The sequence below is a fragment of the Monodelphis domestica genome, chromosome 1 (genome assembly GCF_027887165.1).
Source record: "Monodelphis domestica isolate mMonDom1 chromosome 1, mMonDom1.pri, whole genome shotgun sequence".
Classification (NCBI taxonomy): domain Eukaryota; kingdom Metazoa; phylum Chordata; class Mammalia; order Didelphimorphia; family Didelphidae; genus Monodelphis; species Monodelphis domestica.
This window is the reverse complement of record NC_077227.1, coordinates 671,655,884-671,675,011: the sequence shown is the minus strand read 5'-3', so window position 1 is coordinate 671,675,011 and position 19,128 is coordinate 671,655,884. Positions and strand designations below refer to the sequence as shown.

General features: G+C 34.8%; 1 protein-coding gene across 2 annotated transcripts in view; it reads right to left on the bottom strand.

Annotated features, from left to right (window-relative positions):
• The window catches only part of SOS1 (SOS Ras/Rac guanine nucleotide exchange factor 1), a 162,486-nt gene that overhangs the window by 52,242 nt on the left and 91,116 nt on the right, over nucleotides 1–19,128 (bottom strand). For both annotated transcript variants that reach the window (XM_003339775.4, XM_056793255.1), the window contains exons 6-8: nucleotides 15,012–15,155; nucleotides 10,050–10,160; nucleotides 9,865–9,963 (exon numbers count right to left, since the gene is read on the bottom strand). In XM_003339775.4, the coding sequence (XP_003339823.2) occupies nucleotides 9,865–9,963; nucleotides 10,050–10,160; nucleotides 15,012–15,155 (354 nt within the window). The remainder of the gene's footprint in view (nucleotides 1–9,864; nucleotides 9,964–10,049; nucleotides 10,161–15,011; nucleotides 15,156–19,128) is intronic.

The following is a 19,128-nucleotide window of genomic DNA, read 5'->3' as shown; positions in this document are numbered from 1 at the left end:
GAGGGGAAAGAAATGAAGAATGAAGAAAACTATCTCATAAAGAATAGATTCACCTGGAGCAACTAGGCAACTAAGTAGAGAGCCATGCCTGGAGATGGGAGATCTTGGATTCAAATCTAGCCTCAAACACTTTCCAGTTTTGTGACCCTCTGTAAGTCACTTAAACCACAACTGCCCAGCCCTTACTTCTCTTCTGCTTTGGAACTGATATACTTAGTATTGATTCCAAGTCAGAAGGTAAAGGTTTAAAAAAAAGAGAGCTGTACAAGGAATACTTTTACAATGTATCTTATAATTCATAATGTGTGTGTTCTTTTCTGGGATGGAGGAGATCCAGGGTAGTGATTCTTTAGACTTGGCTCTGTGTGGCTGATGTACTGGCCGAAGTTCTTGGTCACAAAGACTTTAGATATCGACATATAAACAAAAGAGGCTCAAAACAAACTATGTGAGCACTGGTGGCCGAGGGCATCGGGGAAGGTGACAAAGCTGAAGTGCAGAGGGTGTTAGGGAGCACTGCGGGTGCTAACGTGAGAGATGGAAGGGCAGAGATAGGACTCAGCCAGAAGCATGTGCAGAGCAGAACACAAGCTGTGAGGGCGAGCCTGCAAGGGACCCGCGGCATCCCCCAGAGGTCTGGACAGCAGGGACAGGACAGACATGGTAGATGGGATTTAGGAACACATGTCACAGCCAGCTGGAGGAGAGACTGGATGCAGGCAAAGGAAGGAGGAGGCCCTGGCCAAGGGGGACAGCCAGGCAAATGAAAAGGGTTGTTGTGGCAGCTCACTAGGTGTAGGGGGAGGAAAAGGGAAGAGATAAGGAGGACTTGGCTTGGGGATGTGACATTCTGGGTTCAAATATGGCCTCACACTCTTCTTAGCTGTGTGGTCCTGGGAAGTCACTTAACCCCAACTGTTCAGCTCTTACTGCTCTTTGGCCTTGGAATTGATACTTAGTATGGATTCTAAGGCAAAAGATAAGAGTTTTATAAAAATTAGTTATAATTTTTGATGGGGAAGCTAAGTGGTGCAATGGATAGAGCACTAGACCTAGAGTCAGGAAGACTTGAGTTCAAATCTGAATTCAGACACTAGCTGGGTTACCCTGGGCAAGTCACTTGCCTCAGTTTCTTCATATGTAAAATGAGATGGAAATGGCAAACCACTCTGGTACCTTGGCCAAGAAATGCACAAATTGGGTCAGAAAGTCAGACGTGACTTAAACATTCAACAACAACAAATTATTGTCATTGTATTAAAAAGAAATCTCACCAAAAGTAAAAATGCTTCTAAAGTATCTATATAATACACATTTAAAAATAACTGGCAATTTTTTTACCAGTCCATGGCAATACGTAAAAATTATCATTAATTCTTCCTCCCTACAAGAAGTAAATTAACAAATAAATTTTTAAGGTGGAGATCCTATATGCCCAATTTTTTTTGGAGTCTCATGAGGAAATTTTAAATTTTCATTCAAGAAATGGTAATTCTAAATTATACAACAATACACTGAATACTGTACCTAAGGAGGAAATGAAAATACACAATCTTACATTACATAACTAACAACAAAAAAAATTTTAAAAGTTCTCCAATACTTACTAGTTAGATATCTTTAAACAAGTAATTTATACTCAGAACTTTCATTTCCTCATCTGTAAAATGGGGATATTTGTACTGTAACATTTTATAACCTCTCTCTGTATGCTATATGCATATTTACAGTTACATATAATATATTCAAACATTTATGATGTACATGTGAATTATTAAAAGGAAGAAAATACATTAAAAAGTTATAAAGCAAATCTGGCTATAAGAACATTTATGAGACTAAGAAAAACTGTCAAAAAACAGATGCTTACTGTGATTCTGGGTAAGTCACTTAACCTCAAAAGCCTAACCCCTTTCTGCTCTTCTGCCTTGGAACTGATACTAAATATTGATTCTAAGAACCCTTAGAAGGAAGGGTTAATTAAAAAACGATGCTATATCAAGTAATGTAATTTACCCATAAGAGGAAAAAGTACCTTGAAATTTGCTAAACCACAGTGTTTTGTATGTTATATTGTTTAAAAAACAAAACAAAACAAAAAACAACTCTTACCTTTTGTCTTAGAATTGATACCAAGTGCCAGTTCCAAAGTACAAGAGCAGTAAAGACTAGGCAATTGGGATAAAGTGACTTGCCCAGGGTCACATAGGAAGTGTTTGAGGATATATTTGAAACCAGAACCTCCCATTTCCAGATCTTACTCTATATACTGAACCACTTAGTTGCCTTCTACAGTCTTTTTTGAAAGTAATTCTACAAAACAGACACATTTAAAATTCTTAAATCCTTTTCAATGTCACTAAAGACTCTGAATTAAACAAAGGACTACCAAATATGGGCAACAGCAAAATGCTGATGATGCTAATTAAGTTTTTAGGCACATATATATTGCTTTATCCTGGACTTGAAATAATTATCTAGACCTGAATACCAAGACTTAGTATTATTTTTAGCTATATAAGATGATAAAGTGTATTTCATTCTTTTAAAGAAGAAATTAGCAGAATTTACACATTTTATTAAAGAGAGCATCATATGACAAGCAGAACATGTTAAAAAAATAAACTTTCTAAACCTCAGACTCATTTTCAACAATGAAAATAAGCATAAGTATTACTTGATTCTTTTTTTTTTTTGAGTAGTGGATTATATGGGTTGCTTTTTTGTCTATTTGGAAATATTTTAAAAGTCAGTTGCATTAATGGGAATAGACCAAAAGCAAAAAGTCTACAAATTAAAAAACTTTAAAAAGTAAAATGCAAAGAATCCAAAAATAAAATAGCACAAAAACAAACCCAAATTTCCCAGATTTGGACTCCTCATAGGGATCCAACTATTCCTAGCTTTTTAGTTATTGAAACATTTTCTGAATATTAGCAGCTCTCTCGCCTACCTGACGAGTCTGAGTTGCAGCCCTTCACTGTTTCCCCTCCTATTGTTGTAGACATCACAGCCATAACAAACACTGAAGAAGAGCTACAAAATGCAAGAATAATGGAAAAACAAGTTAAAAAACTGAAGGGTGGAAAGGATCCTGGTAATCTGAACAGGAACCCACCAATAAAAAAAAGGCTAGGAGGAGGAAATTGAAAATACAAAAAAAAAAAGATAAAAACAATCAACTACAACTGCATTATAGAGCAGTTTAGTTGATTTAGGATGCTATACCGAAAATCTAGAATGAAAGACTATTCATTTCTTTTAGTGGCCCTTACAATACGTAGACATTCATATTTATGGCCAACGTCTAAGACAGAGGCCATTTTTATTCAATACTTTGAATTTTTTCCCCCTTGGAAAGTTGTGGGAAAGAGTATAGACAGCAGATAGAACTTCTGTTGTGCTCCACAGAGAGAAGCCATATTTTATAATCCTTCCCTAAATCTTTAACTTCTGTTAATAAGACATCAGTTCCTATAACTCTCCAGTTCTTTTCAAGCTATGTGTAAAATTTACTCATACAAACCTCTTTTAAAATTTAAAATTTTAAAGAGGTATATGCAGTGGTTTAAAAAAATGTATTCAAATCAAGCAATGTACTTACTATAGTTCACTTACTAAAGGACAAAAACAGCACACCAAATTGTTTAAAAACCTGTGTTTCAGCAGTCAAAGGCCCGAACAGCAACTTCCACACACTGAGGATACCATTCACTGATAAAAATATTTATAAATATATATGATGGGTACAAGCAATCCTTTTCTTTTGCACTAAAAATAATCTATGGATGGGATGGAAAAGTCTGGGTTTCTGTAACTGATTCTACTTTCTAAGATTTTAAGTTGACAATCAGGAGCTAAACTGCATTAGTAGAAGGGAATCCTCCTTAAAACTTCCCTAGAATAACAAAACACAAAAGCACAAAACAAAACCTAGTTTGAGGGAAAACAGATCTTCCTTTACATTTTTAAAAGTCTGAATGCAGTTTTGCATTTTGGGGGATCTCTTGCAGTTATGAACTTCTGTGTTTTAAACTTTTTCCATTAAAATTCCTATGCTTTATATTCTCACCTGAAATATGTAGCTGTGATGTTCACAAAACAAAAACAAACAAACAAACAAAAACAACCACCAAAAAAGGCAGGGTAGGATTTAGATCTATACTTCAAGTAACTTGTCATTAAAATATATGAAAAATTCAGTATTCTGATGAGTATTTTAATTGGCATAATTGCTATGATAAATAATTAAAACATTAAAACAGTATTTTGACAACTATAATACTTGTTTGTATTGGTTCCTTATTTAATTTCATGCCAACTTATATTTTAGATGCATTGACTTTGCAGTGATACCTACATATTCTTTCCTTTTCTACTTAAACAATTCTTCCATACAATGTTACCTTTTTAAGAAAATGCCAAAGAGAATACTGAAGTAGAGATTCTGATCAAGATTCTTACCATTTCTCTTTTTTTTTCCATTAGTGAGAAACTGCCAATAATCCCAATGTATCTATTTTGGGTACTTAATCTAGGAATTCCTGTTAAATTTTGTCTGCCATTTTTAAGTGTTTTTTTTTTTTAAACTATAACTTTGAACTTTCCAGAGAGACTTGTGCTTATGGGTGATAGAATTAGAGAGCCATTTAGTCCAACCCCTTCATTATACAGATGAGGAAACTGAGGCTGAGAATTTAAGTGACTTGCCCAAGGTTGATCAAAAAATTATTTTCAAATTTTAAAACAGATATCAATCTTACACATAAAATTAAATAAAATGAAATAACAAAATACATACTTTAAAATCTGACAACTCAAAATGAGGACGCATGATAAACATTAAGACAAAAATAGTTTTTTCAAGCATAACTACTAAATTACCAATAAAACCTACTTGTGGGTTGGATAGATACCTTAGAAATATCTCAGAAGTGAGGAAAAAAAATACTTCTTTCTATATTACATGGGATAATATCGATGGCATTCAAAAAGTAAGTATAATCTGCTTAGACAGATTCAAGTAGTTGAAGATAATCCTGAATGATTTTCTGATCTGTCTGGACAAACACAATGAAATAGCTACAGAACAAAAAGTATTGCTTATTTTAAATAATTTAAAAGTCCATTAACTAGGATTGTTGTACTTTCTTAAGAAGTACCCCAAATTTGAGAAATAAAACAAATCAAACTTTATATGAAAAACATTTTAAAATAAAGCTATCATACACTTAAAAACTTTTTTTAACCCATAAGGTATTCCTAACTACATAATAACAAACTTTAAAGTCATGAAATTTTGCTTATACAAATATGATTATAAATAACAAACTACAATAAAATGTTTTAAAAGGAAAAAAACTTTTTATAAAAAATATCCTTGTGTTAAGGAACAACCCCCCAAGAGAAATGATGTTTCAAAGCCAGTGTTCTAGCCAAAGAAAACTGACTGATTAAATGTGGATTTGCTAAGAAATGAGTTTCCAGGTACTACCTGTATGAAAAGGGGTATGACTATTCTCAACCTCCTGCCCATTGCCGCAACTGGCAACGATTTTAAAGAGCTGCTATACCTAGAGTCCAGATTTCCTAAATTTTCCCTTCAAACTCTTCATGGAATCAGAAGCTGATTTAAATAATTTTTCCTCAAATCTCAGTATGACAGACATGAGGAATGGTGAAGCCAAGAAAGCAAAGTATAATAATTAACATACATCTGAACATTTATACATACAAGACAGAAAGGAAACTACTATTTAAGATCTAGGCTGTGGGTCCGAACTTTTTTCTTTTTGTGGGAAGTGACTATTTTCTATTTGAACTACAAGCTTTGGAAAACAATAGTTAAGTTGTGATTGCTGGTTGTAGCTGAAAGCTGCCAAATATGACTTTCTTTCTTCCTTTAGTGCCTTAGTATTCTAAGAAGAAAAGGAGTTCTAAGGATGTCTTCCAGACACAGCTAGGTCTAGCTTCATGATCAAGGGACTAGGGATGCCTCGCCTTGTCTCTATTAGAAGGCACTCTCCCAAATATGAAAAATGTAAGTGTACAAGAAGTATAATTTTAAGCAACTGCTTAAGCAATATACCTAAGCAATGTATATTATTGTCTGTAAACAATAATGGTCAGACAACTAGGGTATTACAGATCAGGAGCAGGAATGGAATTTGGAGATATCTAGTCCGACATTCTCACTTTATAGATGAAGACACTGAGGCCCTAGGAGATGAACCAGCTTGTTCACAATGGATGGCATTGTGAACAGGCATCAGCTGCAGATTTGAAAAGCCTCTGAGTCCAGAGCCAGTGGGCATGGAAAGGATACTTTGTGTTTCTCAATGTCAACACCCTGAACCAAAGGTTCAAATGTGGATGAAAAGCTTACACTTTCAGTTTGCAAGTAATTATGTAGCTAATAGAAATGTCAGCTGCAGAAGCAGCCTTGAATCTTCAATTCTACTCATGGTTTTATATGCCTGTGGGACAAATTTTTGATGAACTGGGAAGTAAGTACTGTGTAATGAAAGTCTTATGGAAAAACCTGATTTGATTTATGAATTTAGGGATTTAGGTGAGGACTGAAAACTATAGTAATTATGTGTAAGTTGAACTTGCTCATTTTAGTTTGTGATAAAGAAAATATATTTTGGTTAAGATATAACTACAAATTAGATGAAATAGGGGCTAGAAGGGAAATACTGAAAATGAGGTCTCTAAATCACAAATCTAAAATTAGAAGCAAAGATAGAGGTTAGCTCGTTTTGACCCTTTCACTTTACATATGAGGAAATAGATAGGTTCTCTAATGCCAAATTTGGCACGTTTGCCACTGTACCAGAATCAATTCAAACTTGGTATTTTCTTTAACTCAAAACTTGGCATTTCTTCCTTTTCTTCACTTTCTTTCTATTTTCAATATACTGTACTGAGGCTGTGGGGGAGAATTAAAAACAAAAAACACATTTGTTTCCTATTTGAAATATTTCCTGGTTCCCCTATAGTAATCATAATATTCATTACATTTAATATTTAAATTAATATTAATAGTTATTATTACTCCTTACCTCTTCAAATTATCTTGTACTTACTTTCCAGTTCATCTTTTATATCTCCCCCAAAGATGTAACTTTGAAGGAAAGTCCTGTTTTTTAATTTTTATCTCTGTATCTCCATATTGTCTGTCATATAGAATGTGAATATTAAGTGCTTGCTAAAGGACAGCTGGATAGCACAATAGATAGCATCCATCCTGGAGTTGGGAGGATCTGGGTTCAAATCCCATCTCAGACACCTCTTAGCTGTGTGACCCTGGGCGAGTCACTTAACTTCAATTACCTAGCCCTTGCTGCTTTTCTGTCTTAGAACTTATCCTGAGACAGAAAGTGAGGGTTGAAAAAAAAGAAAGCTTATTGAAATGGAGATACAATCTTAGTCCTTAAGAAGATTTAAGTATATTTGGGGAAGTAACATGTAAGCACTTTGTAACTTTAATGTAATATAACTAGTGATAAATTTAATACAGAGGTAAATTGGAACTTTAATGTAATATAACTAGTGATAAATTTAATACAGAGGTAATCAGATAAAAGAGAGAGAAAATTTCCAGGTACTGATTTCTAAGAAGACTTCATTGAAGTGAAAACATCTGATCAAGGTACTTAAGGTGGGATATCAATTTGAAGAAATAAGGGTAAAATATTCAAGCTATGTAAACATGAGCAAAGGAGGCAGAAAAGTGACTGTCATTTAAAAAGAGAAGGCAAGTGGTTCAATTGGCCAGATTATATGAAATGCAATATATATAGTGTGAGATAAGACAAGTGAAATAGGCTAAAGGCAAATTGTACAAAATCTTGAATATGAAATTATGGAATCTGGAAGTTAATCAATGCTCAGAAAGAAGCTGTTGAAAATTTCTGAACAAAGGAGTAATGTGATCAAATCTATTAACTGGAAAGACTACTCTAGAAGCAAAGTGTTGGACAGAATAGATGGAGAAAATGAAGATTTGGAAAATCTGTGCCACTGCCGATGTCCAAGTGAGAGATAAACAGAGCTGAGTCAGGGTAACAGAAGAGGGAGTGGTAATATGGGGACAAAGGAGGGATTCCTCTGTTGGTAGAGCCCTGTAAATATAGAAGAGAGGAGCTAAATATGACATGGAAAACATAAAGACTTCAAGTAATGGAAAAAAAACAAGAAGGATAAAACTGAAGAAAGTAGGACCAATGCTGGTCCTGAAAAGGGATGAATATGAAAGAGTATGGAATGCTGCATATTTTAGTAGATTCAGTTCAATGTTTTGGTTGGTTTTGCTGAGAATTATTTTTAAAAAATCTTCACAAGGGAAGATCTCTAGGGAGAGATGAGTGGAATATTTGGAAATAGATATATGAAAACAAAAAGCAGTATAACTTTAAAAAGTAACCTATCATCTGTCCCCTTAATTGTCTTTTAACTTTTAATATGTCTCCCAGCTCAAATATCCTAAACACCAGTTTAATGAAAAAGGCACCCTAAACAACAAACCACCCACCATAATAACGCAAAGTTAACTAAGAAAAGAAAAATGAAAATGGGATGAACTTGTATGACGTCACTTTACCTTAACAGGGTAACGCTTGTTTATTTACTATTAAAAAAGATCTCACCAACTGCTATGAGATAAGCTAACATTAACAACAATAAACAAAACTATAATTCATTATATCAATATGATGAAGCTTTAGAAGTTTCTAAAAAATTAAAATGATGTTACATTTCTTGTATTTTTTTAAAAGACAAATTGATCATTGGAGGTATTTTCACAAATGAAGAACCAAATTAAGCTAATATTAAACCCTCTCCTCATGTTTTGCTAGTTCTGAATTATTACTGTTTTGAGAAAAGCAGCAGCATGGCAGAATAGGTAAAAATCCGGCCTAACAGAAAATAATCTGAATGCAGGTCTTGCCTCCCTTACATATCCAAGCCACTTGACTTTCCACAAGTCGGGATAACTGCTGATCTTCATTGGTAGAGGGAGGCTGGTCTCTAGGGAAATCTTTATACTTATGAATTCACATATTTGGACTAAAAAATGTATAAATAATGCAAAAATCTCTTTAATAACTTAGCTATAACTTTAAAAAATTGTGAAGAAATTTACCTGTGAAACTAGTCCAAATTACTAAATGAAGAATATTATATTTTTAAAAGCCCAATACTTTTACTGTACTACTATACTTCAATTTATATGGACTGAAACTTTCCTATTCCTTGCTCCTCGGGGGTAAAAACTAGTTTTGTGTCTCTATCCCTAGTGGCTAGTACAATGCCCTGACTTCAGGAAGCACTTTTAATATAGTTGTTGAATACATTTTCTTTACTATTGGTAGAGATACTGTTTATTTTAATAATTTTTAAGATGCTGCCCAATTTATGAAGCAGAATTATAGCATATGATTGGAAAAACAAATAGCTCTCAAATTGGGGAAATGGCAAAACTGGCTTGTATAGATGAGACAAACTAGGGCTTTTCCTTGCTCTTATTCTTTCTCAATCTTCAATTTACTGTTATAAAGCTAAAGAAGAAAATGGAGATACAGAAATCCAAAAGATGGAAAGGTTATTTTCAGCTAAAAGTATGATAGAGAACAAAATATATGATATCTCAGGAAAGTAGATAAAAGACAAAAAAGTATAAGAAATACTTTGCAACCTACTTTTCAAAATGCACTAAAAATGTTCCCCTATTTTAAGCCTTCACATTTAGTTTATATTTACCATGAGAGTATGAACACTATAGTGCATATGCTGAAATGATTTATCTTGAAACAAGAAAATTAGCTGAATTTTTTTCTTTGAAGAGTACTGGTTTCTTACCTTTAAAAGTTCAAAGTAATGTAGACAATGGTACACAGGTGCTAGAAGTAACCTGGGTAAAACATACTGAACAGCTTCTTTGAAACCTTCACCTATTGACTAGAAAAGAAAGTAATTCATATAGTTATAATTCTTTGTTTGCTGATATAACAATGGGCAATTTTATGTAAAAGAAATCATTATACCTGCAAATAGAGGGCTGCCCCCGGCTTGGATAATTGACTAAGAAAGTGGTCATGAAAACCAGGTCGTAAAATATCTTGAGCATACGATTCATATGGATCAAATGCCAATTCCTTTAAAAACAAAAAGCACAGAAAACAAATACTTTATAACAAAAAAAAATACAACTGAAATTTCTTATTGGAGACAAATATGACAGTATTATCACATTCTCTTTAAAAATAAAATCCAATCTAGATACTACTCTTTTATGGTATTTTTGTAAACAAAATTATTAGATGGATCTTAGTAAATTGTCACATTGTGTGTCTTATATTCCACACAAAATGGAATGAATGTATGTATAGTTTCTTAAAAATATTATATTATAAAAGATTTATTTATGTATGACATCACCTGCTACTATAGGATCTAAACATAACTGTAGTTAAATAAATAGCTCAACTAACAATAAGCCAAATCTTTAAATAGTTGTATAAGAAAATAACTTTCTTGTTATGTAAACCCATAGGTTATAAAACTGACAGTTACAGATTAAAATGTTTCTTGATTTAACTCTAGAGGGTCTAAATCTTATAAAACTCACTATCCAGATCAAAAGAGTTTCTTTTTATATGCAAAAGATTGGTATAAAGCAAATTATCTTCTCATACTCTTTGGTATAAAGATCATACTTTTCCATCCTGTAAATGGAAGGAAAATTTATAATATCAAAGATCAAATACTCTTGTGTTCACAAAAAACACTTAAGGATTAGTGTAGTACAATGGAAAAAGCAATGACTGATGTCAGAAAACTTGACTTCAAATCTTGCTCCCATCATTTAATACTGTGTGGCCTTGAATAAGACTCATATTTTTTCTGTTCTGGACCTCTGTTCCCTCATGAGTAAAAGAAGTGTATTAGAGCAGATGGTCTCTAGGTTCCCTTCTAGTTCTATACCTATAATCCTATGACTTTACTTTGAGAAAAATATTCAAAAATATTCACATAAATTAAAGACAATGGCAGTTTTTCTAACCATAAAATATTCTCAATTCAATATATACCTACCCAGCTGAGAGTAGGAGTCAATAGATTAAACAATGTAATAAACATGCTATCAACTATCTAAATTTCACTCAAGGAGGTTTTATGAAGCCCACTTTTATCTTCCCATTTCCTCTCCTTTGTCTTAAGAAAGTAGCTGCTGTTCAGTCATTTCAATCCTGTCCAATTTTTTCTCATTGGGGAGTTTTCTTGGCAAAGATACTGGAGTGATTTGCCATTTCCCTTTCATTTTACAGATGAGGGAAACTGAGGCACACAGGTTACATGACTTGCCCAGGGTTACATTGCTAGTAAATGGTGGACTGGATCTGAACGCAGGTTTTCCTAGGCCCAGCACTCTATCAACTCTACCACCTAGTGGCCTGAAGGTAGAACTAGGCATAAGTGAATGGCCAGATCTGGCTTAATTGACAGAATATTTTACTTGGAATCCTAAGACTATAGACAACCAATGAAGAAAATTTTGGCCTTTAAAAGCTACTAGGACAAGGCCCTCCCTCTGCTAGAGACAATAATGGTGCCTATGAGAAGGAAGAATAAAATCAAACCCTGATGTGGACTGAGTGGGTTGCCTGAGGAGTTCAGAGTCTTGAAGGTTCCCATCTGGACTTTGCCACTTGGTAACTGACATGCAAAAGTTTCTTTCCTCTGCCTACAAGGCAATAGGATTTAAATTTGGAAGGACATTAGAGATAATTTATCCAAATTCCCTTCACTTGAGAGCCTGCCCGGCTGTGCATGAATACATGTTGTAGATTTTAAGAGAAATCACCTCTGAAGTGGGCTTAGATGATTTGATTATGGTTGGTCAGTAATGAGGCTGATATGTATAGGACCCAAAAGAAATTAAACAACAGTAATAAAAAGAATGTACTTTTATTTATATAGTTTTAAGTATTATAAAACTCTTTAAAATATCTTATTTGATTATCACACCTTTTGAAACAGCAATTATGAGAATTATCATTCCCATTTTGTAGATGAAGAAAAAGGCTCTAAGAGGAAAAGTGAGGTGACAATGAAGATATAGCTAGTGGGTGGCAAAGGTGGAATTTGAATGCAGACCCTACTGATTGCAAGAGTAGCATTACACTCACTACCCCAAAACTGTCACAGTCTTGGATAAAGATGCCCAAACATTTCTAGAATTTCATACTTTTCAAGATCTTTTTATGCTATAAGGCAAAAGAATCTACTCATGTGTAGCATTTTTTGAATATCAAGTTTAAACTATGTAATATTTTAATCAAAAGTAATTCAAGGGCAAAAAGCATTTAAAAAACCAAATTATGCTAATTTTCATAATGAAATAAGATGTTGCATAAAGAGTTGATATATAAAAATGATTTTTCAAGCTACATTTGCAAATAGTAATTTGAGAAAGCTCAGTAAAATTTTTGTTTTAATTATTCTCATCTCATTACCCTACAGACAAGTCCAAACAAAAATAGCTTGTCTTAGAGATATTTTCCCACACAAGACTTTTCTCCAGACAAGGAGAACCATGTTTTAGCTCAGGCTAGAGGAGTAAAACTCACTTCTGATTTTAGGAATACTTAGGAAAAACAAAGGCAACCAAAGGAAATTGTTAGATTTCAGAATGTCTTAAACAGAAAGATTAGGACTTCTGAGCTGTGTGCTGTACCACACTCTAAGGAGCTTTATGAAAAGTGAGAAAATTGTTCAACAAAAGTTGTACTGGATCCTGAAGCATGAACAACACATGTAGTTCTAGAAAGGTCAGTTCTGGGAAGCAGAAAGGATAGTTAGTGAAGAAGTAGGAAAGGAAGACTGGGTGAAGAAGTAGATTAAATTCTAAATTCTAAATATAAAGTAATGAGGTAAAACTTACAAACTATTCTCAGTTTAATTTTGTCCAAAGGCAAAGAAAAAAAAACACAGAAAAAGGAAGTTAGGGAGCACAGTGGACAGTCTGGTGTCAGGAGGTCCTGGGTTTAAATCTGACCTTAGACATTTCCTAGCTATGTGACCTGGACAAGTAACTTAGCCCCATTTGCCTTTCTGTCTTGAAATTGTTACTAAAACAGAGAGAAAGGGAGTAAAATCATAATTTAAAAAAGGCATAGAAAGTACTCATTCCTATCTTTGTTGACTGACTATGTAAAGGAATAGGGACTCCATGGAATTAGAAGCCAGGAAGCTAGGAAAAAAGGCCTTGTACTTGACTGGTCAAAATTATAAGAGCTAAAAAAGCTGGTAAATCCCACCTCCTAGTTGATCTGTGTAATCTTTTAGCCTGCCTACCTTAGTCACATTCTAACTTTGTCTGTCCCGAACTCAGAAACCTAAAGCTTGTTATTACCTTAACAGCAATTGTTTCTGTGGTTTTAACAAGGCTAGAAAGTATTGAGGTATAAATGTTGGTGGAAAGGACATTTCATTTAAAAATGTGTTCAAAATGAAGTATAAGTTTTAGGCATTAATATGCGACTGAGATGATAATTATGTCTGCTTAATCTTACTATAATGTTTAAACCTAAATGATTTCTTTGTAGTCCTTAAGCAGAAATAAAATTAATATAAAGAGCAATGTTACTCATTATCAAATTATACTTTTTTAACATTTGAAGGGGATATTCACATAATGACAATTTTTAAAACTGAGTTATAATAGAGTCCTTTGTTTTAGGACAGGGATATACCTGCAAATTTTTATTCATCACTGATTATTAAATTAATATTAAATAATGGTTTAAAATGTTATACTAAAGAATGAATTTGAAGTCTGCATAATCAAGTGCTAAGTCATGTTTTAACTAGAGGATTTAAAAAAATTTTAAACTGAACTCAGCATTAGAGTGAAATATATAAGTTTTAGAAATAAAAGTTTTGGATCAAGAGAAGAAAAACAGAGGCAAATAAAGAAATAGCCCATTATTCTTAGTGCCTGACACTTTTTCTGGATCTTTCAAAAATGACAGGGCCACCAGTCTTTTCCCCCTAGGTGCCCTTAGTCATGCAGGCCTGGTATTTACTTTCCTTCCATCTGTTAAAGAGAGTTATTTCATTTCAGTGGCCTTTCACAATAGCCAACACAAAAGCAATGTTTAATAAATGCTTGCTGATGGATTCCTTACACAGTAAATGTACCGCAGCTCAGCTTCCCTTGATTATATTGTAGGGGAGCAGTTTTAGAGTAGATCAGCTGCCCAATGTTCTTTTAGTCCTTTTATGGTTGCAAGAGATAGCTTTTCTAAGGCTTAGCTGTGTAACAGGATTTGTAGTAGCAAAGAACACAAAACCAAGTAGATGTCCTTTGAGCAAAGTGGCTAAACAAATTATAGTACATAAATATAATGTAATGTTACATTATGTAATGACATATTGAGAAACAATGAATATAAAGATTATAGGAATGTATGGAAAGACTAGGAGTGAACTAACATAGAGGAGTAAGTGGAAAACAACATTAACAATGACTATAGTCCCCCAATCAAAACTTAATATGATCAATCTTGGCCCTAAAGAAGAAATGTAACAATATACTTCCTTTCTTTGCAGATGTAGTGCAGTATGGATGCAAAGTATTACATAAACTCTTAGACTTGACTATTAGTTATTTTTGCTGAAATATGATCAATTTGTTTTCTCTTTTTCAATCTTTGTCATAAAAAAACAGATAACTATTTCTTAGGGAGGGTGGTGAAATAAAATGGGAAATGAAGGCAACATAAAAATATATCAAACTATGGAAAATACATAAAATATGTGCTAGGTTAGGTTGAAAGAGTAGCTGAAGTGTGTGTGTGTGAAGAGAGGATAGCTGCCTAATTAATAGTTATGGGAACAGGTGAATAACAAACAAAAGCTGGATTCCACCATAATTTTTGTTTATATGGATATGTAAGATTTTATGCAAAAATAAACTCTTGTATAATAAACATGGCACTTACCTCTGCTAAGTCTTCAAAGCAGCTACCAACTAATGGATGGGGACTGCCTTCGTCTGTCATTTCTACAGTGTCTTCTATGTGGCCCAATAATTTAACACTGAGTTCATGAATATCTGCTATACGACTAAATATATTTTCTACATCCTGTAAAGATGAAACACCTTTTTAATAATAAAAGTATCACCTCAAGATGTTAAACACATCTAATAAGTTATTGCAAACAATTCCTTCAATAATCACAAAATTAAGCAAGATGGAATAACAGACGAACAATGAAAAGAAAAATGGATACATACAGATATAATTTTTGCTTATATTGCAAAACATATCTCCCCCTAGTTGACTAATATAAAGCTTGATGTTTTAGAATCACAGTAGGCTTTCTGTAGGATATTTAATTTTAGTTGGGATATTTAATAACAACAATAATAATGAGAATAGAGAGAATTGGTATATTGCTTTAAGATTTTCAAGAATTTTGGTCCTCACACTAGAATGAAGTGGTATTATTATCTCCTTTTGACAGATGAAGAAACATGCAAAGAAGTTAAGGTGATCAGGATCATAGAGGAAATAAGACAGGATTCAATCTCCTAACCTCTTAAGGCAATCACCTAACCTCCACACTGATTACCTCATTCATTCTTCTAGCACCTAAATGGCCTAGTTTGATTGTTGTTTGTAATAACACTTCTCCAAACAGGAGAAAATAGGTGTAGTGAAATGTTCTCTATTCCTTCCATTTTGACATAAGGTTTGCTTACTGTAGAGTAATCCCATATCACATAACATGTAATTGAGATGACTTTGAGCAGCGGCTATAATTTTATATAAAGTTGGATCTGCTTTAATTCTGGTATCATTAATATGGTTATGATGAATTTGAATCAATTCAAATTGTAATAAAAGCCCACATGTAATTCAATTGAGCATGGAAGGGGAGGTCTCTAGGTGGCACAATGGATAGAGTGCTGGGCTGTAAAGAAGATCTCAGAAACTTATTATCTATCTGGGTGACCCTGGGCAAGTCACTTCTCTCTACTTCAGTTTCCTCATCTGTAAACAGAGATAATAATAGCACTTATTCCCCAAGGTTACTGAAAGAATAAAATGAAACAATGCTGGTGAAGCACTCTGCAAAGCTTAAAGCCAAGTAGTGTTTGCTGCTGCTGCTACTACTGCTACTACTACCAAAGCTGTGTCTTTCACTATTGTTACTGCTACTATGAATAAAGTTCTATGCTAGGTAGGAAAGTTGGGGGGCTGTTACCCAGACCCTCTTTCTCACAGGGAACAAAAGATGCACACAACTAAGCTAGGAGGAAAAATTAAGGGCAGAGAAGAGGTAAGGAAAATTGCTATACAGAGGAAAGAGAAATCATTTTCAGTCTAGAGAAGGTGCATAATAGTTCTGACTGGGTCTACTATAAATTTATACCATCTGATCTGAACCTCTATCAAGATTTTCTCAGTCCTCATGATCTCTGACCTTCAGTCTCATGCTTCTTGAAGACAGGTAAGACTGCCTGTGTCTATCCTCAGGGCCTTAGGAAAGAGCCTTTCATAGCAGGGAATTGAACAGTGTTAAACTGAGCTGACTTCTTTACAACTTGGGATGATCCAAACCTTCCTTCTTGATACTCTTTCCTTTCTTGGCTCTTCAACTTCTTGATTTTCCCTTCTACAGGTCTGACTGCTCCTTTCCTATAAACTTTCCTGGATCTTTGTGAATGTCTCTCCTCAGTGTGGGTATAGCTTTGAAGGCTCAGCCCTAAATCCTCTCCTCTCCTGATACAGTATGCTGGTAATACCATGTGCTCCCAAGTTTTTAATTATTGTCTCAGTACAAATGGATACGAAATCTATACCTAATCGTTTTCCTGAACTCCAGTTGCAAAATGTTAATGCTCTTTGGAAATTTCCACTTAGACATTCAGAAGAAGAAGAAGGAGGAGAAGGAGGAGGAGGGGGGAAGGGGAAGGAGGAGAACTTATCATCTTTTACCCAGACCTAACCCTCTTGCAAGTTTTCTTAATCCCCCTGATTTAGAACAATGGAGTCATTTTGGATTCTTCTATTTCCTTCTCCCCTGTCCCAATACTTAGTCATTTGCCAAATCTTGTCAATTTTTACACCTCATGATATCCTCTTCTTCCCTTAAGATGTACCTCAAGCATTGTATTCTCATGAAGCCTTTCTTCCTCCACTGCCAGTAATAGGTTCATTAACAGTAATAACATTAATAGCAGCTAGTATCATTCATGTAGCACTTTATGGTTTTCAAAGTGACTGACATATTAACTCGTTGGAGTCCCTTAACAACCTTCTGGGGTAGGTGCTATCATTTACAGATGAGGAAACTGAGGTAGACAGAGACTTAAGTGGATAACTGAGTGTCATACAGCAAGTGTCTGAGGTAGGTTTTGAAGTCAAATCTTCCAGACTCCCAAGTTTCACATACATTCTATTGTGCCATCTAGTGCCTCTCCTCCCAAAATACCCTAGATTTACCTACTCTTTTCAGTTATATTTATTCCTTTTATATATTTTGCCCAATATATCCTTCATTATTCTGCAAACTCAAGAGTCTAGCACCTCCCAAATGTTAAGAAATACTTGTTGATTAACTGTGGTAACTTTTAGCTGATCTTCCTATTTCCTGTCATATCTTTGCTGCCTTACAACTCCAATGATCTTCTTAACTCATCTCTGATGTAGCTTCTCTTTCACTAAGAAATCTCATCGCCCTCTTGCACATCATATAAAGTATAAACCCTAGATCAGCATTGGTGAAGGTTTTCAAGTTCGTGTATTCAGACTGCCTGTGAGCCCCCACCCCAGAGGGCAGAAGGAAGAAGTTCTCTCTTTGGAGGGCTGGACAGAGGGTCAGGGCATGTAAAAATGTCCTCGGACGCTGGGAAGAGGGGGAACAGAGCAGCCCTCCTGTGCTGGCTCCAGCACGCATGCTAATACATTGCCAAATGCTGCCCTAGGTGATCTTGACATTCAAGATCCTCTCTTCAGTTCAGTTAACATTTATTGGGTGCCAATTATATGCGAGACACAGCATTTAATACCAGGAATACAAAGGGAGGAACATTTTATGTCCTGCTATCAAGGAACTCACATATTCCAGGTGATAAATATGGCCAACTACAAAGAAGATTTGAGGAAGAATGCCCTAACCCAGGAGATTGAGAAAGATTTCTTACAGGTAATACCAGGACTAAGTCTTGAAGAAAGATGAATATTCTGAGAGGTCCGGGTGGGGAAGGACCTAGAAGTCCCAAACCTTGTAGAGGGCATATATTATTTCACAGTTAGAGGAGGCGGAGTGCCTAGTTTAGGGAATCAGAGTTAGGAATAGTACAGGTTCACTGAAATATAGTGTGTGATGTTGTGGTAAAGTAAAACCAGCATGAAAAAGCAATTTGGGGCCATATTGTAAAGAACTCCAAGAATCAGGCTAGGGAATTTTTATATTATCCTAAAGAGAGTAAGTAGGGGTCCCCAGAAAAGTTTTGAGCAGGGCAATGGCATAGACATGTTTCTTTATAATGTTACTTGGCAACTGAATGAAGGAAAAATTGGTGAGTAGTAAGCCTAGTGTCAGAATATTGTCATAATGGTCTATGTGAGAGGTAAGGGTCTGAACTAGGCTATGTGGGTAGAAAGAAAAGGCCAGATGCATTTCTGAGGTGGCTGGGAGGAAGATGAGATGTCCATGCAAAGACATGGAGAGAGGAGATGAAAGTCATGAGGAACAGAGAAGCTCAAGGAAGGGAAGGAGATTTGTTGGATAATGGAGGTTGGGAAGAAAGGTTGGCTTCCAGTGAGGAAGGGCTTTGAAAGCTAATAGGGAGAATTAGAATCTAACCTAGAGGCAAAATAGTATACTAAGTTCAGGGGTCCCCAAACTTTTTACACAGGGGGTCAGTTCACTGTCCCTCAGACTGTTGGAGGGCAAGACTATAAAAAAAAAACTATGAAAGATCTGTATACCACTGTCTGAAGCGCTGGCTGTGATGGGCCTGTCACACCTTGCACAGGTCTATCACCGCCACCACTATACTGAGCAACAGTATACACAGTGCGGAATTCCTTCCCCCAGATCGCC